The sequence below is a fragment of the Perca flavescens genome, chromosome 14 (genome assembly GCF_004354835.1).
Source record: "Perca flavescens isolate YP-PL-M2 chromosome 14, PFLA_1.0, whole genome shotgun sequence".
Classification (NCBI taxonomy): Eukaryota; Metazoa; Chordata; class Actinopteri; order Perciformes; family Percidae; genus Perca; species Perca flavescens.
Window position 1 is genome coordinate 10,014,958 of NC_041344.1, and position 26,341 is coordinate 10,041,298.

Here is a 26,341-nt window from a genome sequence, read left to right on the forward strand (position 1 = left end):
AACACTGGTAGTATATTACCCATACGATGATCACAGATTGGGGTTACACACTAAACCCAAACATATATACTTAACAGACAGAGAAAAACAAGGAGGACCTGTCCTTGTAGGTTTTACCATCTGAAAATTACAGTTTTTATAAAGAGTTGTGAAGCATATGTGGTGTTTTAGCGTATGAAATATTTGAATGGAGTTTTTTGTCTCTTTGTCTCACTTTGTTGCCTGAAAATCTGAGTGTCATGCACGCATACGTACATTTCCTGTGTTAATTATAGTTGACTATAAAATTACAACAATCTGCAACAACGCAATAGTCTGAACAGAAATATAAACACACAGACTTCACTCTGATGCCACATATTTTAGTTTTGCTCAGTAATACAAACTTGATTCTTTTCACAATAAAACATATTTTACATATTGTACAACCTCACACATTTTCAACACACACAGAAGGTAAATAAATTATTGCACTTTTGACATACTGCATGACTTGTCTTTTCTAATTATTGTAGTTGAAAAATGTATGACAGATTACAAACACTGCAAATCCCTATATTTCTTAGAAACATTACTCAAAAAGTAAGTCATAGTTCATGGCACTTTTAGTAAAAATATTCAAATCCTGGCAGTATAAAGTGCTTTGGTTTTCTGGATGAAACTAAAACTTAAAATCCTCATCTTTCTAAATAATTGATTAAAATCTCTTAGAAAGATGATTTATTACAATATTGGAACGGTTACCAAATATAAGGTCTTTGGTGTTTATTTTCAGTCTAGAAGTGGTCAGAAACCATATACGGTTGTAAACGAAGCAGCTGAATAAGCAAAGTGTAAGCTTTAAAGTGTTTGGTTGATTATACATGTGGTCTCATCTCATTCACAGCTCAAGAAAAACTTAAAAAAAAAAAAAAAAAAAAACACAAAAAAGATCATACACATTTGTTTTTCTCTAACCTGGGTGCAAATATCACTGATTATAATGTAAATATTAGTCTAATAAAAAGAGTTGTAGCTTAAATGATGTTTCTGTGACCTTTTACAACAGAAAGCAGTACAAGAGAACAGTACTATTATTCACAAGTTTCTGACTGGTAAAGGCATTAAATATCCAGCAGAGGTAATTTTTCTACTTTAAAAGCCTACTATAAAAATGTGCATAAAATCATTTGCTTTGCTGGAATTATTGTTAAAATGCCACCTGAGTGTAAACATTGCAAGATATTATTGATAAAAACTCCACAGACAATGTAAAAACCTTAAAATTATTCTTGATCAAACAATCCTGGTCCACGGATAAAAATGTTAAGCTACTGTATGCTTGATGTAAATATTGTCGGTACACCTCTCCCATTCTTCATATTTGTTGATTGTGAATACTGCATCGATTCATAGGAGGTAGTACTCAAATCTATTCTCCTGGGTTTAAATATATGCCACGGTCTTTTAAAGCTGTACACCATCTGCCACTTTTCTTTGTGTTTGTCAGATGTATTCACCTGAACTTGTATGTTTTATGTGGAGACGGACCTGCTCCTGTCTTTCTTAGCTTCTGCACTCTCCTCCTCGGTGCCGGCCCACGGCTGGATCTCCCCGCTGCCGAATATTGTGTAGACGAGAGCACCGCCGACCTGGATCCCAGCAGCCACCCAGAACACCATCCTCCAGCCTGCCAGGGTGTGCTAAGAACCACAGAAGAAGAGGTAGTGTATTACTTCAGTGCCCCGTTGTGTACAGCAGTGATTCCCAACCAGGGGTACTTGTACACCGAGAGAGTGACTTCATTCTCTGCTCAGGACGCCATTGCTCCACTATATCTTGACAAAGCAAATATTTGTTTTGTGCTATATTAATGTTCTGAATGTCGAGTACAGCCCCTTTAAAATGTCCCCTGTGTCTGTTCTACTTTTATGTATAATACTCATGCATTAATGTAGAAGCAGGATTTTACTGTTGTAGTTGGTTGGGGTGGAGTTCATTTTTGTTAAATTTTGTTTCGTACCGCCACTAATGGTTATTTTTCATTATGGATTAATCTGTTGATTATTTTCTTGATTAATCAATTGATTGTTCGGTTTGTAAACATTTTGAAAAAAGTGAGAAATGCAGTCTCAAATACTAACAATTACCTATCCACTGTAACACCTTCACAATGCTTGTTTTGTCCAATCAACAGTACAATCCTCTAAATTATTCAAATTACAGCTTATTGGAAACACCCAAACTCTTTTATCACCAGTTATAAATTGTGTACATTTTTAATGATTTATTTTTGGCAGTTTGATTAGAGTGCTTTTATTTATTTAATTTTGTAGAGGATTGTAATTTAATGTCCTCCTCCTCATAATAAACTAAACTTTACTTTAAAATGTTATAGTCCTGTAACAGTTTAAATGTTGTTTCATAGGCTTTTGCACTCCAACTAAAATACACAAAACTGATCTCTTCTTTTGGATGAAAGATCAGCCATTCAAAGAATGTCATTAAAAGAACTCAAGCCTCATATATTTGGTATTTTTTAAAAGATTATTTTTGGCCATTTTAGGCCTTTATTAGATAGGACAGCTGAAGTCAGGAAAGGGGGAGAGAGTGGGGGAATGAGACGCAGCAAGGGGCTGTGGGTCGGAAACTAACGTGCAGCTGCTGTGGCAAGGACTGAGCCTCTGTATGTGGGGCGCACGCTCAACCAGGTGAGCTATCCAGGCACCCCATCTGTATGATAATTTAAGGGAATGAAACAATCATTCCTTTTTAGAGACTTACATCCTTAGTAAAGTACCCTGTAACAATGGGTGCCAAGACTCCAGGAATGGTCCCAAATGTGTTGGTGATTCCTAGAAGGAATCCTGCATATCTGAGAGAGAGAGAGAGAGAGAGAGAGAGAGAAAGAGAGGTAAAATATTCTTCAGTGTTTCTTTATAATACAAAGACTGTAGGAAATTAGCCTAATCATAATGTGTATCACACATACAGTATTGTACGTACAAGTTTGAGTCAGGAGGACCAAAACTGAAGGATTGGGCTGAAAGCTTGTCCACATCATAATATTACTGTTCAAACGTCTGAGTCTTCATCACAACTGAAACGATTAGTTGATGAACAGAAAGAAAATTCTGTATTATCTAAACTAGTTTAAATTTAAGTTTTAGTAAATTTCCACAAATAAAGCAAAACATTCTCTGGTTTTAGATTTGTGAATTACACGATTTTCTGCTTTTATCCGTTTCATATCTTTGTAAACTGAATATTTCTGGACATTTCTGGACCTTGAGATTCTGAAAAATTGAAATGGCCACATGCAGCCCTAATCCTAACAAACAGACAGAGTGGGGAAGCAGTATGGAAGGTAACACCCACCGAGGAGCGATGTCTATTTGGTTGATGTAGACTCCGGAGGCGGTTGCCCCTCCTATGGTTGTGGAGAGTGTGAGGAAGGTGACGGTGAGGATGTGGCTGCAGCCGGCGTAACTCACAGCCACGAGGAGAGCTGACGCTGGCAACACACCTGCAGAGAGGAGGGGGATGTGTGGAGAGATGGATGTTAAAAAAAAATGAAGGAAATACCAGTACAGAAAACATCACTGGTATTGCTGGTTTTCTTTCGTTCTCTACAGTCAATGAGTAAACCATAAAACACGTTGTTTGTATATCTGGATATCTGTGTGACTCTTTCAATACTGAATCTAAACCAGATGAGGGCAGCATCACTACATTCAAAACCTGAGTCATGAGAGATACTGTAATTTGTTTTTCTGTCTGTAATAAATTAATTTCTCCTTAAATGTTTTACTTACTAACTGAAAACCAACATACCGATTCCTGTGTAGAGGACACTTCCTTATTTGTTTGTCACAAGAACATGCTGAAAACTGAGACTTTGTGTTGGACAAGTGAAAATATAATTCCCTTAGGTAAGTGTAATGATAGAATACTACTCCAGTAAACATACAGTACATTTAAACAGTTACTTGCGTCAAAGCACCTTCACATTTGGAGTACATAAAATCATAACCTGTTTCAGGGGCCTGTTTCACAAAAGCAGAATATATAAATCCAGGATAACTGATAAAGCGAGGCTTGACCTAGTCTAATCTGTGCATCCTGGCTTGGTGCGTTTCACGAAGGCCAAGCCAGGCTGAGGAGGAGCGACTAGGTCGAGCCAGGCTGAACTAATTCAGATAGATGCGCGTCCACGGATTTCCTCAAAAGGACCGCGAGGTCGATCACAGATTTACTGATGCCAAAATGGAGAATACGCATTGTACATACTTTATACAGAGTGAGCAGCAGCTTCTTGTGGAAGTATGATGACGTGAAACACATTATTTGTATAAAAAGAGAATAACACGGCCGCTGTAATAAAACAGCGAGAAAAAGCGCAGCAAGACGATCACGGACCGACTGAATGTGTAAGCAGCCTAAACATATACATTAACTGACCACTCTGAATTGAAACAGTCATAATCCTACCATTCAATGATTAGGCTACTAATCATTTTCACAAATTAACAGTAGCCTAGTTTGCCATGAAATTTACCATCAAGATCCATTTTCTACACCGCTAAAATATGATGCGTAAATATTTCTTTCACTCTGTTCCTCCCTCTTTCTCTCTCTCATGGGCTAAAATAAAAATTTCCTAAGTCATATTAACTTCCACTGCTTGCTTTTAATGCAAAGTGTACAACTGTTCGTTTTTGCAAATGACAAGTTACATATTGAATGGTTTCAATTAAGAGCAGTATTTCATAAATGTATATTTTTAGATATATCATTCAGTCAGTCCGCTATTATCTGCCACGCTTTTTCTGGCGTTTTTTATTTTTTATAGGAGGACGAGTTTCTTTCTCTACATATTATATGCCTTGCTCCCTGATGTACTGTATGGACATAGAAAATAAAGACACTGAAGAAATTGGACTAAAATCTAGAAACTATAAAGATAATAAAGTGATAAATTCCATGCACACTGTTAACATGAATGGAACAGAGTATATTCATCAGTTATATCCCCCCAGCAAAAAAGTTCAAAAACCATTAAGGTGTCCTCTCCCTGTTGTTACCTGAATGTACAGTAGCCTACATCACTAGATAGTTATTGGTCTAGTGAACTAAGACTATAATTTGGGAGGATTGTACAAAGAATATGTTCTTAAAATTGTTCAATCCTCCCAAATTATAGTCCCAGTTTACTGGACAACACAAATTGTGTGCTAAGAATGCCAAATACAATGCACATGGAAGACGAATAAACATGATCCTTATTGTTAAAGAATAATACAAAAAAAATTCTCAACTAAAATAATTCAAGGTGCATTGGTCAACTATAGAAATGTAAAGCATTGTATGTATTGCCCTTAGTAACAGACTTCATTTAAAACACATTTGAAATGTTATTAGCCTTTTCTAATTATCTCAACAACTGCCATAATATATTCATCAAACTTCTAACAACAATATGAACAGCAGTCTTCATACAGCAATATAACAGTAACAATGACGGTCACATGAATAATTATAAAAAAATAATGGTCACAACTTTAACTAATAACAGTACTTAAATGAACAGCAATATGTAGCCTACCTGTTGTATTTTAATCCAGGCTGATAACAATAAGGTGAACACTGCTGGGTGATCAGAAAAGGTTCCAGGATTAAATAAATCCTGTTAGCCTGGTCAGGAGCAGGCTAGCTGCACAGAATAAATCTCCATGGTGATTTATGTGCCTCCGCTTTTGTGAAACCGAGTCAAGGCTAAATTGAGCCAGGATAACTGGGAAATCCAGGCTTAATCCCTTATCCTGGTTTTGTGAAACAGGCCCCTGTAGGTTACATTATTGATTTCGGTGTTGCAGATGGTCCAGTAATTACTCCAAAATGATCTTTGGTAAGTGGAAGTGTGTGAAGAATTTAAGTCTTAGCAGTTCAAAAGAAAGAGCGCGTCAATATCAGATGATAAATCACACACACTTTCCATCAGACAGGCAGGATAATTGTAACTGATAACTGTTGATTTCCACTGTTTGTACAATGGAAAAATACACAGTGCAGTCTGTGCATATTTGGACAGTAACGTGTTTATTGTCTTGCCCTTAAACTCCAGCACATTGTATCCAGATGAAAGTGTGACTGTGGTTAAATGTGACTTCTAGCTTCCCCATCCTTATTGCGTGATCAGTGTGGGTTTGTATAAAAAGGGCCACAACCTCTACAGGGTTCATCAAAAGTGGAAGTAAAGAGCAACACTTCATGCTAGAGCTAAAACAATACTGTCAAAAGTGAAATACAGACTGCACTTGTTGACACAAATGAAGTCAAACGGTCCAATGTAAATTGCTTCTCCGAGTCCTTAACTTCCACATAAACATCTATCCCTTGTCCTGTGACAGTCAACCAGACACAGAAGCTGTCCAATTCCCACGATACATTTAAGAAGATTTGGGTCCCTTTCACTGAGTATATAGTACATACGGAAGGGAAAACCATGAACTGGGACATGACCTTTTTTTCTATTCTTTTTTGGCATGTGCATTTCCACATTTTCTTTGCTTTGAATGGAGTGTCTGCTGGTTGTTTGTGTTCTGTTTTTTGTTGTCGTTCTTGATGGCTGTTTTTTTTTGTCTTACTTTGTCATTTGTAAGTTCTTGTAAAATCGGCCAAAATAAAAAAACAAAACAAAAACAGACACAGAAGCAATCATGCAGAACATGCAGCATATAAACCTGTATACGTGACATAAACAAAGAGGATCTGAGAGGAAAAGGTTCTTTTACCTGCGAGTGTAAAGAGCTTGCGTACGTTGGTGACGCTGAACACCTTCCTCTCGATCAGACTGTCTGCTACGACACCGGACAGAGTCGAGAATAACCAGGCACCGAGGTATGGCAGAGCGGAGAGGAAACCATTCTGGACAGAGACACAGAGATTTTTTCAGAGTTGTTGTCCTATTTTGGACTATATAAGGATTTGATGTACAGCTGCAACTAATGATTATTTTCATAGACGATTAATATGTTGATTATTTTCCTGATTAATTGATTAGTTGTTTGGTCTATAAAATGTAAGAAAATGGTAAAAAATGTCAATCACTGTTTTCCAAAGCCCAAGATCACGTCCTCCAATGTCTTGTTTTGTCCACAACACAAAGATATTAAGTTTACTATCATAGAAGAGTGAAGAAACTAGAAAATATTCACATTTAAAAAGATGGAATCAAAGAATTGTTACTTTTTTTCCATAAAAAAAAACGAATAATCAATTATCAAAATAGATGCAATTAAGTCATAAGTTGACAACTAATCAATGAATGGAGTCATTTTTGCAGCTCTAATTTGATGATTACAGGTAGCCTTGTCTTTGTTCAGTTTTAAGAGATGCATAATAAGCATATTACAGTGCCCTGTCACACAGCATTGGGGTTGAATGGGAGAAGTACAGCATGTAAGTGATGAGACCACCAAAGTTATTTATGACCTTTAGTAATATTAAAAAACAAAATAGTTTGGCACACTTATTGTATTTCTTGCTGAGAGTTAGATGAGAAGATTGATGCGTGTAAAGTAAATATGAAACAGCCGCTGGTTAGCTTTGCTAACCATAAAGACCGGGAGCAGGGGAAAACAGCTAGCCTGGCTCTGTTCAAAGGCTAAAAAATGGCCTGCCAGCAGCTCTTAAGGTCATTAATAAATATGTATATATAATAAATATTTTTTTTACTTTGTTCCAAACCGGGCTGACTGATATATTCAAACTTTAATACATCTTAACGTTTTACTTTTGGAAAATGTACAGGTAAGAAACCACAACTACAACTGTTTAATTTTAGTAAATTACACACAACCTTCAAACGTAATTCAAGATCAATCACTACTTACCAACATTTCTTATTCATTTTTAAATATGAAATGTGGGAACAAATAAATTGAAACCTTACCGATTGTAGGTCAAAGTGCAAGATATTATCCATGTAGGTGGGCAGGGAGGTGAGCAGGGTGTAGTAGCTCCAGTTTGAACACATCTGGGTGATGATGATGGCCCACAGAGGGACGGACATCATTATGGGCCGCAAGGGCATGGACCAGCCATGACCTGTGCCCTGCAGGTGCATGACAAAATCTTTAGAAAACACTACCCATATACGATCTATACTAAATCCTTCGTTATCACTGATATTATGATACAAAAAAAAGAAAAGATTATTCAATAGCTTTGATCAGGTTTTAAATGTTAGTAAGCAAGTAAACTTAAAATATTACATACATGGATTGACAGGAAAGCTTTCACTAAAGGGATACTTTGCCGGTTTAATCCAGCTCTGTGTCATCTTTGTGTGGGCAGATTGTTTAGAAGAACGGTGATTGGCATCCCTGTGTGGCGCCAGTGCAAGGAGCTCAGAGCAGCCGAGGTCTCAGCGGCCTCTGTGACACGTTTGGTGTCATCCAGCGAATCTTGGCAGACCTCCGCTGATCTGCTCAGCTGGGAGCATCCGTGAGCTGCAGCCATGGAGGGAAGCCACACACTGTTCATCTGCCCACACTGCCATGACACAGAGCTGGATTTAAATATGTAAAATGATTTGTTGGCATTACACCAGCAAAAGGGGAAGAGAAAGTACGAAAAACAGAGAAGAGTAAAAAGGTAACAGGACGTTTGAGAGGGAACTTAAAAACAACATTACACTGCAAGTAGAACAAAAAAAAAACTCTTCAACATGGTGTAGAGGTTAAGGGACAACTCAGTTTCAATTCATCCAAAACTCCCTTTCAGACATACAGCAAAAAAGAAAAAAAAAAACTTTTGATAAGTGAATAAAACACCTTCTTTGCAGCTTCCATACCAACTGGCAATACAGGGAACCTGTACGAGTAATAATTTGTTGTTTCATGTATTCATATAGAAGATTTAAAGCTGCAATAGGCCAGAGTTTAATATCTTATCAACGAAGAGAAGCAGCAATAACGCAGGGCATCTCATTCTTCTGGGTCCTCTGGTTTAAACATTTTTAAACTAATACATCTTTTGTCATTTTTAATCACTACAGCTTACATTATGACCAGAAAAAGTAGAGCAAGATTGAAACATGTGAGCTGCACGTCAGTTCATAAAACATTGGTCAATGTTTGATGTGCACCTGAGGTCCGATAGAGTTTATGATGTAATCTCGCTCCTCTTCACTGATTCGACGGTGGGTGCGAGGGTCATTGGATACAAAAATAAACCAAAAGACTGCCCAGAGGCAACCAGCACCTCCTGAAAGAGACACACAGAGAGAGAGAGGTTTATTGTACATTGTTGGTGAATAATTAAAAGGAAAGCTGCTGGTTTTTAGGGTTGACAGTGAATGCTTGAGGTCATAACAATATCAAACTGCTCCAAATGTATCGTGCAAAGAGGAGAAGATTATTTTGAAAGCCCAATCAGAGGAAAAGTAATATTGTCACTGTCATGGTGATGATTATGAACATTCTGTATAAAAGGTAGCAAGGTCAGTAAAGTGAGATAAATACCTTAGTTTTTTTTCATAAAATTACTTTTGTGCAATGGTGGAAAGTAACTAACTCAAATACTGTACTTAAGTACAATTTTTAGGTACTTGAGTATTTCCATCTTTTACTTAATACTTCTACTCCATCCCAATTCAGAGGCAAAAATTGTACTTTATTTGATAACTTTAGTTAATAATATTTGTATTATTAAAAGGTTAAGATAAGACCTTACTGATGTGGAAATTCACAAGCAAGTATATAAAGTAATAGCCCTACCTTTATGGTACCTTTAGACCTTAAAGTTTCAACATTAAAGCGATGTACACATTATTGCCTCACTAATTAGGTTAGAAAAGTTATGCTTGCTATAGTCTTAATTTAAACTTAATTTTAGTGTTAAACTATTTGTATAAGAAACTGTGCATTAGTATATTATGTGGTATTACTACTTTTACTTAGTTATTCTTCCACCATTGCTTTTGGGCCTTGGTGTTCTTAGTGTCATACAGCAACAACTATGTTGGTCACATCACATTTCTTGCATATTATTCATTAATATCAGATAGGGAATTTATGATCTGCATGTTTAAATGTCTCATTGTTGTACAGCATTAACCATCTTTCCTGTGAGAGAGTAAGGTATGTCATGATGTACTATATGTGATTGTGTTTGGGTTTCCCTCGCTCACCACAGAGGTAGAAGACAGCGGGCCAGCCTAAGGTTTGGCAGATGTAGCCGGTGAGCGGCAGAGCCAAAAAAGCCCCAAAGTTGGCCCCTGATCCCGACAGGGTCGTCAGGCGAGAGCGCTCCAGAGGAGGAGCCCACCGAGCCCACATGGCCATCATGGCCGGGAACGTCACACCCTGGTGAAACATGGAGACACAGGCAGAGAGACAGGCAGAGAGTGAGACAGAAACATATGTACATATGGAATGTAGATGTGTAGCAATCCAAAGTTTCAATGTTATAAAAAATATTGTGCAATGTAAAACAGAGCTGAAATGATGAATCAGCAAATATTTTTGATAAACTATTAATCATTTAAGTCATGTTTTTTTTACATTTTATACTCCAAACACTTAATCAAAAAAATAATCAGCAGATTAATCAATTATGACAATAATTGATAGTTGCAGTTCTAGTGTAAAAGCAACTAAAGCATCAGAGGGAAAACGATTACAAACACCTAACTGTGCACATCATATTCCCTGCAGCCTCCTGTGTCCTGCTTCATGCACTCTTACCTCTCCAAAGCCCTCCAACGCTCGTAGTGCAAACAGCCAGTACGAACCCATCTGGGCAGCCAGAGGGGTGAGCAGCGTGAGGGCAGCAGTGCCCAGCACACCCAAACCCAGGAAGATACTCCCCCCGTAGTGACCGGAAAGGTAGCCCCCCGGGATCTGTGTGCACAGGTAGCCGAAGAAGAAGGCTCCCAGCAGCCAGCCCTCAGTCTTCGAGTCCCACGGGTACTGTGGGGTCTGGGACCAGAGGACGAAGAGAGGGACCGTTTACGGTAAAAGGCATTCAGACACTGTTGACAAGTACCCTACTCGCATTTACACCTATGAGATTTCACCACCCGGTAAAGGTGATATAGGTTGTGTACAGTGTGTCTTTAAATGTGTAAATAGGGTCAAAGCAGATAGAATTGAGATCCATATTCATATATGGAAACACTGAGAGGAATCTGAAATATAGCAAATCAACTCTTATCAAAACGCACAGACTGGAATTTTCCACTCATTAGAAGTACTTGCACTTTCCCCCCTTCTCTGTTCTCTTTTATTTACCTTTTCTGATGCTATCCAGTCAGATTTGCAGTTATTTGGACATAACTTACTTAATTTAAAGAAACAAACGGACTAACAACATGGTATCTTGAAGTGGGTTCGTTATCAAGTGTTTTGTTCCAAACTACACACATATAGTAACATGTTTAAGAATCAGCGAAAGGAAAATTGCTTAAAAGATTTGTAAGATTTGAAGTTTGTTACCCCCTCAGGTTGTGGGAAAGTGTCACTGGTGTTTTCCGACCTTGCTGGCAGTGGACAGGCATAGATTACGGAGGTGTTCTGGGCTGGTTTGGGGTCAGTGGTATTCACCATGGCTACCATGGCAACACTGAGGTTGACACGAAGACCGTAGACTACAGCGAACCCGAGAAACATCAGGAAGGCCAGGTTGAGGCGAGCCGAGCAGCACTGAGGAGGAACTGTTATAAAGAATACAATGATATTTACATGTAGTCTGGACTGTGAGCACATCTTTTTATTAAAGCATAATTCATGTTTTAATGTTTTGCTGGAAGTGAGAATTTCTTTGTTTGCACCAGAGGTTGTGTTAAATAAAAATATAGAATAGAAAGAACAGCAACGATAAGTCTATTGACAGACAATTAATCTGCCGCTATTTTGATAGTTTTTTTAATAGTTTTGTTGTTTTGGTAAAAGAACAACCAGCATCATCTTTATGTGAAAATATGTTAACTTTATAGTAAATTGAATATTTAGGTTTTGGACTGCTGGTTGGACCAAACAAGTTATTTCATGACCTCATCACCTTAAGATCTGGGAAATTGTGAAGCGTTCCTTGGAACTTATCTTGAGAGTATTTGCATGTAGCAAACTCAAAATCTTGATTACAATACATTTTTGATCTGCTACAAAAATAAACACCTGCATCATTCTCAATGAGGGGTTCAATGTCCTCGCTCTCGTCCGAAGGGGCCGAGTTGATGGAGTAGCCATTTGGTTGCGGCATGACACTTGGCTGACCCGGAAAATATTAAGTCACTGAACCATTGTGTCAACGAAACCTGCTGGACGGATAAAAGTAGTAATCAGAAAGGAAGAGGCTGTGAGATAAACACATGACACAGACAAGTCAAGTCAAGTGACACAACACATCAGTTGAGTTAGATAAAAAGCTTTATATCTCACACACACACACACACACACACACACACACACACACACACACACACACACACACACACACACACACACACACACACAAGTTTAACCATACCTGCAAATTATGATTAGTCTACTGAGGCTCAGAAGGAATACACTGCGGAGAGAGGAAGAGAGAAATGATGAAGCTCAGCATGAGTTTGTCTTTTTTTTTACTGAACTGGAACCTGTGAACATGAAATAAAAAGGTCACATAACAACAAAACAAACTGTCTGTTCGATCTTCAAATGTCTACTTTTCAAGAAATTGACTTGTGTCCTTGACTTAACACACACATCTCTTTACAAGCTTAACAAAGTGTTTATTAAAAAGGTTTTATGAAACCAAAGGTCAGATTGAAACATAAAAAGCTCAACACAGTAAAGGCAAAGTTGGGAAAAACAGATAGTAATGGAAATACCTGAGGAGGTGTGGGTAAAGGCCTGGGAAACACTTTGTAACGTCACCTATTCAGTGACCTGGAATTAGTTTTGTTTTTAATAAGGCTTAAGCAGAAAATAAAAATCAATTGGGACCCAGTACTCTTGCTGTACTGGTGGATCATGCATACAAATGTTAGTATTATTTATAAATTAATCATTTTGTGGAGAAAGTGGGACATTTAATGTCAAGGATAGTATTTTTTAATAATGAGGTTTTGTTTCTCTTCCTGTATTTTTTGCCTAAAGGTTTCAGTAAAAGTTAGCCTGGGAAAAACCCTGACAAACTTCCGGCAAATTTGAGATTTGCTCTGCAAGTCAAGGCCGTTTTACAGTTGTGCGGAGGCTCCACGCAGAGCTCTCGCCGTAGCCTTAAAAAGTGGCCTGATGCGAGCCGCATGTGTGAGTGTGTGTGTGTGTGTGGGGAGTGTGTGGTAGAGGGAGAAGTGAGAGAGTGCCAGCGATTATCTTCGGAGCGAGTAGCGACTCTAGAGTCCTAGTGAGACAAACAAAGTGTCTCCCCTGTTCTTTCTGACCACGGTGGGAAATCTGTAGCAGGAACATTTAACCCTCTCCTTGATTTCATGTTGTTTATGGAGAAGGAGAACCTGGAAATGAGTCGGGGGAAAATGCAACACTACCAAGCCACGGCCGAGCGACGTGTGTTGCTGTGACGTGTAGTTACATTTTTCGAGAGGTGCGTGTCAGGCTACGGCGTAGGATCCGGCGTAGACGCAGAGGGGTCTGGACCCTACGCCGTTGATTCGACGCACAACTATAAAAAGGCCTTCAGTCTGGCCAAGAGCCCATTCAAGCCCATTTCCAATTTTTCCAAATTGAGGCACCAATCACAACCGTTGAGGTGGGCTTTACACGAGGACGATAGCACAGCGACGGCAAGCAGCTTTTTGTGTACATTCAACATGACAGCCACCGAAGCGCAGCAACCCGTTGATGCCGCTGTCGCTGCTACGTCACCCCGATTGGTCTGATTGGTTGAAGGACTATCCAATTGTGCCCGGAGGCATTTGAGCGCCGTCCATTCACTTTGGAAATGAGCTGTGAATGCTTGCCCAGACCCAAAAAAGTAGTTTTTTGATAAATCTGCCAAACAGAAAATGAATTGGCAAATATTTTGATCACCAAATAATTATTTTAGTCATCCATCCATCCATCCATCTTCGTCCGCTTATCCGGTATCGGGTCGCGGGGGGAGCAGCTCCAGCAGGGGACCCCAAACTTCCCTTTTCCGAGCAACATTAACCAGCTCCGACTGGGGGATCCCGAGGCGTTCCCAGGCCAGGTTGGAGATATAATCCCTCCACCTAGTCCTGGGTCTTCCCCGAGGCCTCCTCCCAACTGGACGTGCCTGGAACACCTCCCTAGGGAGGCGCCCAGGGGGCATCCTTACCAGATGCCCAAACCACCTCAACTGGCTCCTTTCGACGCAAAGGAGCAGCGGCTCTACTCCGAGCTCCTCATCGATGACTGAGCTTCTCACCCTATCTCTAAGGGAGACGCCAGCCACCCTCCTGAGGAAACCCATTTCAGCCGCTTGTACCCTGGATCTCGTTCTTTCGGTCATGACCCAGCCTTCATGACCATAGGTGAGGGTAGGAACGAAAACTGACCGGTAGATCGAGAGCTTTGCCTTCTGGCTCAGCTCTCTTTTTCGTCCTGGCGGTGCGATAAATTGAACGTAATACCGCACCCGCTGCGCCGATTCTCTGACCAATCTCCCGCTCCATTGTCCCCTCACTCGCGAACAAAACCCCAAGGTACTTGAACTCCTTCACTTGGGGTAAGGACTCATTCCCTACCTGGAGAAGGCATTCCATCGGTTTCCTGCTGAGAACCATGGCCTCAGATTTAGAGGTGCTGATCCTCATCCTCGCTGCTTCACTCTCGGCTGCGAACCGATCCAGTGAGTGCTGAAGGTCGCAGGCCGATGATGCCATCAGGACCACATCATCTGCAAAGAGCAGCGATGAGATCCCCAGCCCACCAAACTGCAACCCCTCCCCACCCCGACTACGCCTCGATATCCTGTCCATAAATGTTACAAACAGGATTGGTGACAAAGCGCAGCCCTGGCGGAGGCCAACCCTCACCTGAAACGAGTCCGACTTACTACCGAGGACCCGGACACAGCTCTCACTTTGGTCATACAGAGATTGGATGGCCCTGAGAAGGGACCCCCTCACCCCATACTCCCGCAGCACCTCCCACAGTATCTCCCGGGGGACCCGGTCATACGCCTTCTCCAAATCCACAAAACACATGTAGACCGGTTGGGCATACTCCCAGGCTCCCTCCAGGATCCTTGCGAGAGTGAAGAGCTGGTCCGTTGTTCCACGACCAGGACGGAATCCGCATTGTTCCTCCTCAACCCGAGGTTCGACTATCGGCCAAACCCTCCTTTCCAGCACCTTGGAGTAGACTTTACCAGGGAGGCTGAGAAGTGTGATACCCGTGTAATTGCCACACACCCTCTGGTTCCCCTTTTTAAAAAGGGGAACCACCGTCCCAGTCTGCCACTCCTTTGGCACCGTCCCAGACTTCCACGCAATGTTGAAGAGGCGTTTCAACCAAGACAGCCCCTCCACACCCAGAGCCTTGAGCATTTCTGGATGGATCTCATCAATTTTAGTAATTTAGTCAAGCAAAAACGGCAGATATTTGCTGGTTCGAGCTCATGATATATCAGGATTTGATGTTTTTCCTTTGTCATACGTGAAAGTATATGTAGGTTTGGGACTGTTTGTGGGACAAAACTAGAAATATAAAGACATTTGTGGCATTGACAAACATATCAAAGAGTAATGACTCTGTATAGTAAGTGCTAAATGTTATAGAGTGGATTTGTCTGTAAAAGAAATAGCCAGGATAATAACACTGAGTCATTGTTTTGAGTTTCACTTCTTACACTTGCTGTTGTTAGCTTTGATGTGCAGAAAAGTAACGACTCATGATGTTGCTGGCAGCAGAAAACCTTTCGGATGAACTGCTTTTAAGGAACTGAGAAAAATATACTTTTTTGACACAATCCAAAACGTTTTGTGGGGGTCGAGCTGGGTTTCATAACACTAAAAGAGTTTCTCATGACAGTAGATATACAGTGTTATCATCACAGTACATACAGTAATAGGACCAGAATGGCCAAAGATCACCTGAAGCAGCTGGTCTGGGGGTTATCACATCATAAATAACCCTTTAATTATAGCTACAGTTCATCTGTCCAGTCAATCTCAACATGTTTCACATTTCATGGTCACACATATTGTCTGAGGAATGTGTCATCCAAATTTTTGACCCTAAATTATCATAATCATTTCCCAAAGTCCAAAACCCAAATACAAGTACAATCGCAAAAAAGAGGAAATCATCAATTCAACATTTAAAAAAGCTCAAACTCACAATTTTGATTAATAAGTGACTTAACAAAATTAATTGATTATCAAAATAGTTGCAGATTAATTTTCTGACTATCAACTTAATTGATTAATCGACTAAGTGTTTCCAAAAAGGATATATTTCTCAGGAAGTGGTTTTCTCTCTTTTTTTTTACAATTTACAGTAAGTGTCAGTGTGTATAAGAAAAAGGCAAACTGGAAAAACTGTGTGAACATCTGTGGCTCTAATTACTGAGTACAAAATGTGGCTCAATCATCTTGAATGTTTGCATTGATCGGTCTGTCAAGTTTCCAGTCAGTGACATAGTGTCAAATAAGGTGTGCGTGCATATATATATATATATATATAAAAAATATCTTTAAAGAAATATATTTCTTTAAAGATTATTTGTTGGGCTTTTCCGCCTTTATTTTGGAATGGGGAAAGGGAGAGGGGGGAAAGACATGCTGGAAATCGTCACAGGTCGGATTCGAACCCTGGACCTCTGCGTCGAGGAATAAACCTCCAAGTATATGTGTCCCAAAGCACATTCGGACCTGGCCCCTGAATATATTTCTGACCTTTTGACTCATCCAAAGCATGAGCATTCCCCATGCAGGGACTTTTCATTAGAAATCTTATAGAAATTGATCAATTATATTCTCAAGACACTTTCATAGAAATTTTCACATTTTATGTTTTCCTTTCATTTCAAGTTATTTAAGTGCTTTGCTGGACTTTATTGGTATTATTGCATTTTTTTTGGTGCATTTAAAAGTGCTTTAACTTTGTACCATTTTATTTAAAACAAATATAAAAGGTTATTATTATGACATGTAGCATTGGTTTTGCCACAACATTTTTTAAATGGCAACTTCTCAGGGCTGCAACTAATGATTATTTTCTTTATCAATTAATCAGGCAATTATTTTCTCAAATAATCGTGTGGTCTACAAAATGTCAGAAAATTGTGTCACAACATCCGTGTGACACATGTTGTTTTTAAACAATTATTGGCAGTTACCATTAAGGTGACCAACACATTGTGTATCCCAAATACATTGTGCTATGTGGCAAGTATGTATGCATGACAAAGAATATACTTTTTGCCATTACCATGTGACACATGTCTACAAGAATGTCTGTCTAACTATGTGTGTGTGTTGAGCCTATCATGAGATCCTCAGAGAAAAAGCCCAATTCACTTCTTTTTTTCTGAAACTGTTAATCTAGTATTAAAGACCCCTTGTTTTCTTCCTTGTTAGGGGGGAACTGGGGAAGAAAAGGTCAGTTACTGTGGTAAGTTTTTAAGTTTTCAAGTTGCATTTTTGCTTACTAAACCTGTTTGGGCTGAAAGTAAAGCCCTTTTTTAAATAAACAAATTGGATTAATTTTCTGAAACCCAACTGCTTACTGCATTAAAGGACAACATTGTCAAATATGTCTAAATAATGTACGTTATTGATTTTACAGGTTTTTACATTTTTTTACGTAATTTAAATTAACAACAAAACAAGTGGAAATTAAAGTGCAAAATGTGTTGTTTTTTTTAATCAATGATCGAGATCAATACCAAGAAAAGCTACTTATACGGTCTATATTTATGCAATTGACTGTTGCAATAGCCTACTTTGCTCTTTGTCTATTGTTTATTCCCTTTTTCATATGTTTATTGTATGTATGCACCACCCACACCAAAACAAATTCAATGCAGTAAAAAGTATTAGTATGGCGAAAATCTCATTCTGATAAGGCATAAAATTATTATTAATATTATAACTTGATTGATTTCAAGCTAGTTTAACATAGGAAAATCCTCAAATATGTGTGAATGGTGTCCGTTATGTGCCAAGTGTCAGACAATATAGCTATAACAAAAACACTAACATTACACAGGTCTACGGTTGTTAGCATAAGACCACACATGATTTAAAGTTACCCTGAACCCGCTAGGTTACAGTATGGTTTAGCATGTAACTATAATTCGTGTATTAATGTTTCTGTTTTAACGACGACTTAGTTTTATGGATATTTCGTCAAACACATCTTACCTTGTGAAGGGTTTTAAACCAAAGACACCTGTGGTTGAAGGCAGCCTGAACGTAAAAAAACATGAAACATGAACCGTATCATATCAATTGTGTCTTTCTCACAGCCGGCGAGTCAGTCATATGACCTAAGCTATGAGGAAACACAAAGCTAAAAAACACTGGAGTGGTCAGTACACGATCCATTCTGCCAGAGCCTGTCTATGGAGAGCCTGTTCACTCCCTATCTCACTCCCTATTAGCCGCATTGTACCAACCCGGAATTTTCCCGAGAGTGGAAGTTCTCCCCTTATTAGACGTTCTCTGGTTCCGCCTGCACGATCCGTTCTGCACATGCGCAAGATGTTACTGTTTACGACCTGCACGATCTGTTCCACGCTAGCCTATGGCTATCCTCCACCGGGAAGCTAACGTTAGTTTAGCTAACAGCTAATTCGGCTAACCGCTAGCTTTTTTCACTATTTTTTTTTTTTTTTTTTTTTAAACAATCTTTATTAAAACTATACGATACAAACAGTACAGTACAGCATAAACAATCAATCATTAATACAGAAAAAAAAACACATTAGTGAAGAGAGCCACGGGGAGATTCAAATAAAAACATTAAAAAAAGAGCATAACTGAATGGTTTTAGCAGCTTTCTTATTTTTTAAGTCATAAATGGTTTTGATGTATTGCTCCGTTTCCTTACCAAAAGCAATAAAAGAAGGTTTAGAGTTACTAAATTTGGCTTTGTGAATATGATATTTCCCTAAAATGATCAATAAGTTTACTAGATAATTATATTTCTTTCTGTTTTTTACTTTTGTTGTCATGGAAACCAAACATTACATCTTTCCACAACAAAGAAAAATCAGCGATAAGTTTATCAGTAATGTATCGAGATAAATCCTTCCAGAACATGATGGTATAGGGACATTGCCAAAACAGGTGCACCAATGATTCTGGACATATTCCACATAAAGAACAGTTAACACAAATGTCAAGCTTAAACCTAAGGAGATATTGCTTAGCAGGATAATACCTGTGTATGATTTTGAAAGAGACTTCTCTTACTTTATTCGTAAGGAGGTACTTGTAAGGAAGATTCCAAATAATCGTCCAGTTCAGGTTGTCAACAAAGTTTGACCAATAGGGAACAACATTAGGGGTGCTGGTGACCTCTCTCTGGAATAAAGAGCGAATGTTACGATTATTATTTCTAGTTGTGGAAGCGAAACACATATTACCAATTGAGGTCAACTTAGGGTCCAAAGCTGGTAAGCAAATTGGTTTTCCAGTCCCTTTTAAGAGAGTTAAAATACCAGATGGGGTGGCATCCATAACAATTGCAAACTCTCTTGGGAGTTATCAGAATCATTCAGCAATGATCCATTACCATTTAGTAGTTGGGACACTAGAATAATGTTATTATCAAACCAAGTTTTATAGAATAAAGATTTATTCTTGAATTTAATAAGCCGATTATTCCAGATGAAGCACCTATGTGGGGAGAAATTATGTTTGTAGATTAATGACCATGCTAAGAGAATTTGTTTGTGGAATTTAGATAAACTTAAGGGATTTTTTTCTATTTTATAATCACACAAACGTAAATATTCAAGACCACCAACTTTCCGTAGACCGGCTTTGTCAGTACGAAGGATATGACGTTTTCAGCACGTGACCAACGGCTGGCCGGCACGCGATATTACGAATCCCACTATGGCCACGCCAAGACCCGCCCTTCAATAGCGTTCACACACTACTATTGGCCAGGCGTCCATGCTTACATGTACAGGTCCTATCCCCTGACCAATCCCCTAACCCTAACCTTAACCACTCGAGGTGAAATGCCTAACCCCAACCAATCGAGCTGCTTCGTAGGGCGGGTCTTGGCGTGGCCATAGTGGGATTCGTAATTTTGCGGCCGGCACTGCTCTCTTGCTCGAGCTTCAACCACGGTCAGCTTATAGAAGTGCTAAAAAATAATTTAATTTAACCAAATTTAAAACGTATTTTCACTGCTAAGCAGTCGTAGTTTTTCCTTTAAATTGTATTTTTTACCAACCTGTTCGGGAAGAAATGCATTTCCGGCAGCCGTTTTAATGTGTTGTTATGGCAACGAAATCCACCTCCAGTGTTGTAAACTGAAGTAAACGTAACGATAGCTACAGCCCAGCTGCCAAGAGTTAAATTCAGCTAATTGTAAGACTCTGTAAATTATACATACATCGTCGCATCCATGGCCCATTACAGAGTAAGTATTTGGTGTCATACTTTCTGTAGCTGTTAATTGTTTTTACTCGGTAAATGTTGTAGCTGCTCATTCGAAGTGTGGGCTAACTAGCTAGCTAAACTAGCATAATGATGGCTTGTTTGCATGAAGTAGTGAACTTCCCTCAAGCGGGGGCGTTAAATAGCCAGTGGATAAAACCAGTCAGACGTGTGCTGCTAACTTATGTGTAAGTTAAATAGTTGCTTCATGTTTCATGTTTCAGGCCTCAGAATCGAAACGAGAGCAATTCAGAAGATATCTGGAAAAATCTGGAGTTCTTGACGCTATAACAAGCGGTAGGTATACAAACAATTACCTTACCTTATTTACATGTCCAAGTGCAAGGGCGTAGGTTTTGTGTCAACATGGGGGGGGCATCTCTGGACAGGGTTCAAAATTATCACTATCCACCGTCCCAAATGCTGGGAAAATACGCAATTAACTGGAAGATTTGCTTCAATCACCAGTCAACAAAACAATAGTAATGTATTGAGTGGCTGGTCAGATTTGAACGTTCATTAGCTATGTGGCTGGTGGATGAAAAAGTTAATTTAATCTAAATTGATATTGAATCTAATTCTTCTCCTGTATTGTTTGAAACGTTCTGCTTATTTAAAACATCACACATGTTTCTGGATGTTTTTTTTTTTAGGAATCATTTACATCTTGCTAACCTTGTTAAAGCCATACGCTCCATAAGTTTAAATCTACATAAAAGACATGAAAGTCAAAATCACAAGACATCACATCTGTATTTGTCAGGCCTCTGTTGCGTTCGTTAACCTCCTAATGTAGCACAAGTAGACTTTATGTTTCACAGCTACCGTTTTTCATCAAATCATTTATAGATCTCGACATTTCTGGAAGAGAGAGAGAGAGAGAGAGAGAGAGAGAGAGAGAGAGAGAGAGAGAGAGATGGGGGGCAGAGGGATTGTGCTTTGTGACACTGCAACACGGTCCGTGTGCTGCTGCAAGGTTCAAAGTTGAGATCGTTGGGAAGGATATACTTTATACATGTCTGATTCCTCTGAAAGGTTATTTTTTTCTTTACCATTTTTGGGGACCGGGTTCTTTTATATTTTTTGAGTGGGACAAATCTACGTCTTCTAAATATTGGGGGGACATATCCCCTGCATCCCCCCCTCCCCGAAATCTACGCCTATGTAAATGTGTATCCAATATATGGTGTTAAATCCACACATTCACTCACTTTTCACCGATATACCTGTTGTGCTATTTTATCACCATTTCGTTTCTCTTTTTGCAGTTTTAGTAACACTTTATGAAGAGAATGACAAACCTAACAATGCATTGGAGTATCCTTTTTTTCATGTATGCAGTTCTATATAACATAGATCTATGTGTAAAAATGGCAGAAAAGAGAAAACGTGTGGAAACGTGATTTTTTTTTCTCTATAGGAGACTAAAGTGTGAAAAACACTGCTGGATAATTAAAACCGGCATTGCCTGCAGTTTTATGTGTCATCAACACCAGGCTTTAGTTTATTGTACGTTTGTGTGTTGCGGTCATTAATGACACCTTGAATACCACAGTCCTTTTCCGAACCACACACACGTATAACTGGAAATTCTGCACTATTCTGTGACTTGATCCTTCACTTCAATTTCTGGAACCCAAGTGTTGTGAGAAACCAAAGTCTTTACTTTCCATACAGTACACTTGGCAGAAGATTAGTATAGTTCACAGGGAGCTTATTTTTGAGCCAGAGGAGTTCATTATGTTGTGTTACATGGATGGCCCTAGAGGGGAACAAGTCACTGTTGCTTTTCTTTACTAATCTTCATCCATCTGGCTTGGTTAAAATCAAAGATTTCTGTAGACTGATTATTGATAGCACACAGTGACCTTAACCACCGGCACAGTTTCATAAAGCTACACCTCGGTGCATCTGCTCCAGAGCCAGCGGACGCTGTGGCTCTTCGCATGGAGCTGGCTGACCTACAACAGAAATGCAACCTGCTCATGGAGGAGAACAAAGAGCTGAGGAACAGGGTGAGATGCTGGTAAAAGTCTAAATTTACAGATAACCAGGTCTGCTTGTGTTTGAGTGTGCTGCTCATACTGTAACCTCTAACCTCTAACTTCACATCATTTTTCAGCTGATGCAGTATGAACCGTCACCTGAAGAGGGAGCACCAGAGTAGAACGGAGTTTTTTTTTTCATTGCTGTCTGGGGTAAAAAGAGAAAAGTAGCCTTTTTGAAGAATATTTAAATGTTTATTGCATAATCACAAAATCACTGTTATTTTTGTTGTAACAAGAAGCAACTTTTCCTTTGTCGTAAATAAATGTTTTTTCAGCATTTGGCATCAGTAATTCACTTGATATCCTAAATTCACAATGTTCCTGTTCCCAACCAAAGGCTTCTGCTTACATACACAAACATTTTTAGAATTAGGCCTTTAATTTTTTCAAAGATATATTTTAATTGATATCAACTACATAACTGAGTAAAAAGTTGTCATTTAAGCAATAATTCAGAGTTGGCTGCTCAAGTGCCTGAAGGGAAATTAAAGTATGATAAATGACACCATAACATCATTTTGGTCACAATAACAACTAAGATATTTAGCACTCATTTCTTATTGTGACAGACATTTAGAATAATTATGTTAAATGTTCTTACAGAAGATCTCTCAGACGTGTTGTTAAATGGGAGATGAATGAATTCAGGCAGCGTCACGGATTTAAAAGTATCCGGTTGCGTAACCGCATGTTGTGACCTGAAACTGCATTATAGATTTGTGGTTCAGTTTTCCATTACCCTCTAATCATTCAGACAGAGCTGCTGTATACACTCAAATCATGAAATGTCTATCTGAGTCTCTGTGACAGACTTGTTACTGTACACAAACAAAACAGTCCTTTGTGGTCTGACCACCACCTGTTAAAATCTGAGAAGAATGTGTTAGATTGCAGATTTAAATGACTGGAAAAAGTTCTTTGGTTTGTAGAAGAGAATAAATTACCTAAGAGTTTGGGTTTAATTTTATCCTAATATTCTCTTTCCTGTTGACTGATCAAACTCCTGCTGTTCTGTATGACATTTCTACTGTGCCTTTCACTTTGGTCAGCGAGACCTTTTGTTCAGAGCCCAAGTCGGCTCCAGCGAAAATTCACACCTTACCTAATCAAAGGACCTTTTTTAAATATTTCAATAAAATAGTAGGACTATTCTGTCCTACAACTTCTTGTGAGCGTCTGTCTCCACTGCCCAGTGAATAAAACTCATCTGAACAAGCCAGTTCATTGGGCCTTTTTCTTCCACAGGTTTCAAGAACATAATCTCTATAGCAATTGGTAACAGATGTCTTTTGTGCTTGTTTTTTAAAGAACTTTAAATGTGTGAAAAGTGCAGTAAGTTAGTGTTCACTTGCACCCAAACGTGGCATGGGCGTACAGTCTGTTGTTTATATCTGCAGATCAGTTGGAGCTCTTCTGCTGCCTGAACTGCTCACCTGTGACACTCTGCGGTTTGGAGGGGAGGGGACGGGGCTGTTACTCTCCCGGCTGTGTCGAGATACCGAGCTCAGCTCCCCTGCCGAGTCCGGGCTCTGAGACCTGATCGGTCTCTTAATGTCTGATTTAGAGAGCCGTCTTGCTCGGGGACCGCCACAGCTGCCACGTGGCTTCACGCTGTTGTTCCTGTGGTAGGAATCTCCACTGTCCGAGCCGTTCCCCTCTACCAGAGTGGAGCAGTTCCACGGTGGACTGACCCTCCGGGACTTCCTCACAATGCCTGACAGAGTTGTGCAGGAGGAGGTGTCTGCTACAGGGAGGGTGGGGTACTCCGAGCTGGGACACTCCATGTCCTCATGATGGGGTGAAGATTGTTCCTCTGGCTCGTCCCGTTTGTCTGCAGGAGGAGAACGTGTCTCGCTGCTTGTGTTGTTGGAATTGCTGTTTTGCTCTGTGGGGCTCGCCACCCGCTCCTTGCCGTCCTTGTGGCTGTCTGGCTTTGCCCCAGGGTCCCCTTTTATTGGGACAAATGCAGAGGAGGCATTAAGAAGAGGGTAGGTAGGTCCGTTGCCCTGCTTCTCCAACAGTAATGTGTATCCACATGGTGCAGTGGGAATTGTAGTCTTGCGACCAGCAGATGTGCCTATGCAAACCTGATGCACAACGGAGTTCTTTTGTGACTTGTCGACGTAATAATCGTCGAGATCGGCCTTCAGATGGGGGTAGAAGTCCAGGATGCCTTTCTTAATCTTCTTGTATCCCAGGTGCATGATCTCAAGAATGCTGAGAAAGAGGGAGATGCAGGCAATCACTTGCATGAACACCATGAAAACCGTTTTCTCAGTGGGCCTGGAGACGAAGCAGTCGACCACATTTGGGCACGGCTCCCTCTCACACTTGTAGAGAGGGTTCAGGCGGTGTCCATAGAGGATGTACTGACACACCATGAAGCTGACCTCCACCACTGAGCGAGTCACGATGTGAACCACATAGGTACACAGCAGAGAGCCCCTCAGTGGCGCTTTGTTGAGCTTCCCCTGCTCCAGCTGCTTCATCTCCTTTTCAATCCTCTTCCGCACCTCCACCAGCTCGGCGTCCACCGCCTCTAGCTCCCGACGGAGAGCCACCTTCTTGCAGTGGCGCTCCTTCTCCAGGGCTCGCAGCTGGTAGATAGCGTGACCCATGTACACCAGGGAGGGCGAGGACACAAAGATCACCTGCAGCACCCAGTAGCGGATGAGGGAGATGGGGAAGGCCTGGTCGTAGCAGACGTTGCGGCAGCCGGGCTGGTCTGTGTTGCAGATGAAGTCTGACTGCTCATCGTTCCACACGTCCTCGGCTGCGACGCCCAGCACCAACATCCGGAATATGAACAGGATGGTCAACCAGATCTTGCCGACCATGGTGGAGTGGATATGCACCTCCTCCAAGATGCCTCCGAGGAAGTTCCAGTCTCCCATTTTTTACATTCGAAGTGCTGTAAGGAATAAAGAGCCAAAATCAAAGTTACGATTATTAATAAAGCCAGACGGATACTGGATTTTAGAGGCCGATAACAATATAAAAAGATATATAATATGCATTGTATATATAAATATGATTTAAAAATTTGAAAATGATACATTGGCTGATAGTATTTTCAACAGATGCATACATACAACAAATACAATCTTGAAACAGATTGATTTGTTTTTTAAAGTATATAAATACTAGTACTAATTTACGTACTTGCAACACAGAAATTCCTACAATGTGGTATTGCTAAGATCCAAATACTTCTTCCACCAGTGCTCAGAACTAGTTTTTCAATTATACAACCAGTATTAAATAGCTGCATTAGGACTTTTAATGTGTTCTTATTGCCCAGTGTTAAGTGAAATGAATGGCAACATTGAGCAGCATCTTATTAAAACGATACAAGCTATATTGGTTAAATTGGTAAAAATTATACATTACAAATCATATCAAACAGTCAATCATTTTAATCCATGGTGTTATTCATAAAAAGTTACTGAAAAAAAAAGTCTTCCTACAGCAAAAGACGGAAAGCATTGCACTACGTAAAGCTGATCTATTCAGCTCATTGTAATTATCTAACAAAATGACATGACTTACACAAAACGGTCAAAGATTTATTTTAAAGTTAGTTAACTTACCTTTCATCTGAGATATGAAATATAACCATAAAGGCCTTTTGCAATAATGGTGCTGATGCTGTGGAACACAATCCTACAGGCCCATCTTTGATATTTTTTTATCCTCTTCTACAAGGCGAGAATTCAGT

The 26,341-nt window shown here is 39.7% G+C and overlaps 3 protein-coding genes across 5 annotated transcripts; 1 reads left to right on the forward strand and 2 right to left on the reverse strand.

The window, feature by feature from the left end:
• Positions 1 to 341: 341 nt before the first annotated feature.
• On the reverse strand, positions 342 to 18,566 carry si:ch1073-513e17.1 (sialin). Of its 3 annotated transcripts, none has more exons than XM_028597871.1 (12): positions 18,323 to 18,566; positions 12,514 to 12,555; positions 12,162 to 12,301; positions 11,481 to 11,698; positions 10,731 to 10,964; positions 10,175 to 10,349; positions 9,131 to 9,249; positions 7,934 to 8,095; positions 6,774 to 6,906; positions 3,358 to 3,505; positions 2,764 to 2,854; positions 342 to 1,682 (listed from the first exon to the last, which is right to left on the reverse strand). In XM_028597871.1, exons 3-12 carry the CDS (start codon positions 12,244 to 12,246, stop codon positions 1,515 to 1,517), a joined length of 1,533 nt encoding a protein of 510 aa, XP_028453672.1. In that variant the 5' UTR covers positions 12,247 to 12,301; positions 12,514 to 12,555; positions 18,323 to 18,566; the 3' UTR covers positions 342 to 1,514. The 3 variants fall into 3 exon arrangements, 2 of the variants coding, with proteins under 2 accessions (XP_028453672.1, XP_028453673.1); XM_028597872.1 differs by having other exon boundaries at positions 12,162 to 12,304; XR_003694265.1 differs by lacking the exon at positions 342 to 1,682 and adding an exon at positions 2,986 to 3,079 and having other exon boundaries at positions 2,768 to 2,854.
• Positions 18,567 to 20,226: 1,660 nt separating this feature from the next.
• Positions 20,227 to 22,900, forward strand: mycbp (MYC binding protein). The gene is made up of 5 exons (XM_028596708.1): positions 20,227 to 20,558; positions 20,800 to 20,872; positions 21,844 to 21,892; positions 22,461 to 22,590; positions 22,698 to 22,900. Exons 1-5 carry the CDS (start codon positions 20,544 to 20,546, stop codon positions 22,740 to 22,742), a joined length of 312 nt encoding a protein of 103 aa, XP_028452509.1. The 5' UTR covers positions 20,227 to 20,543; the 3' UTR covers positions 22,743 to 22,900.
• gja9b (gap junction protein alpha 9b) lies at positions 22,800 to 25,517 on the reverse strand. The gene has a single exon (XM_028596704.1). It carries the CDS (start codon positions 25,515 to 25,517, stop codon positions 24,009 to 24,011), a length of 1,509 nt encoding a protein of 502 aa, XP_028452505.1. The 3' UTR covers positions 22,800 to 24,008.
• Positions 25,518 to 26,341: the final 824 nt, after the last annotated feature.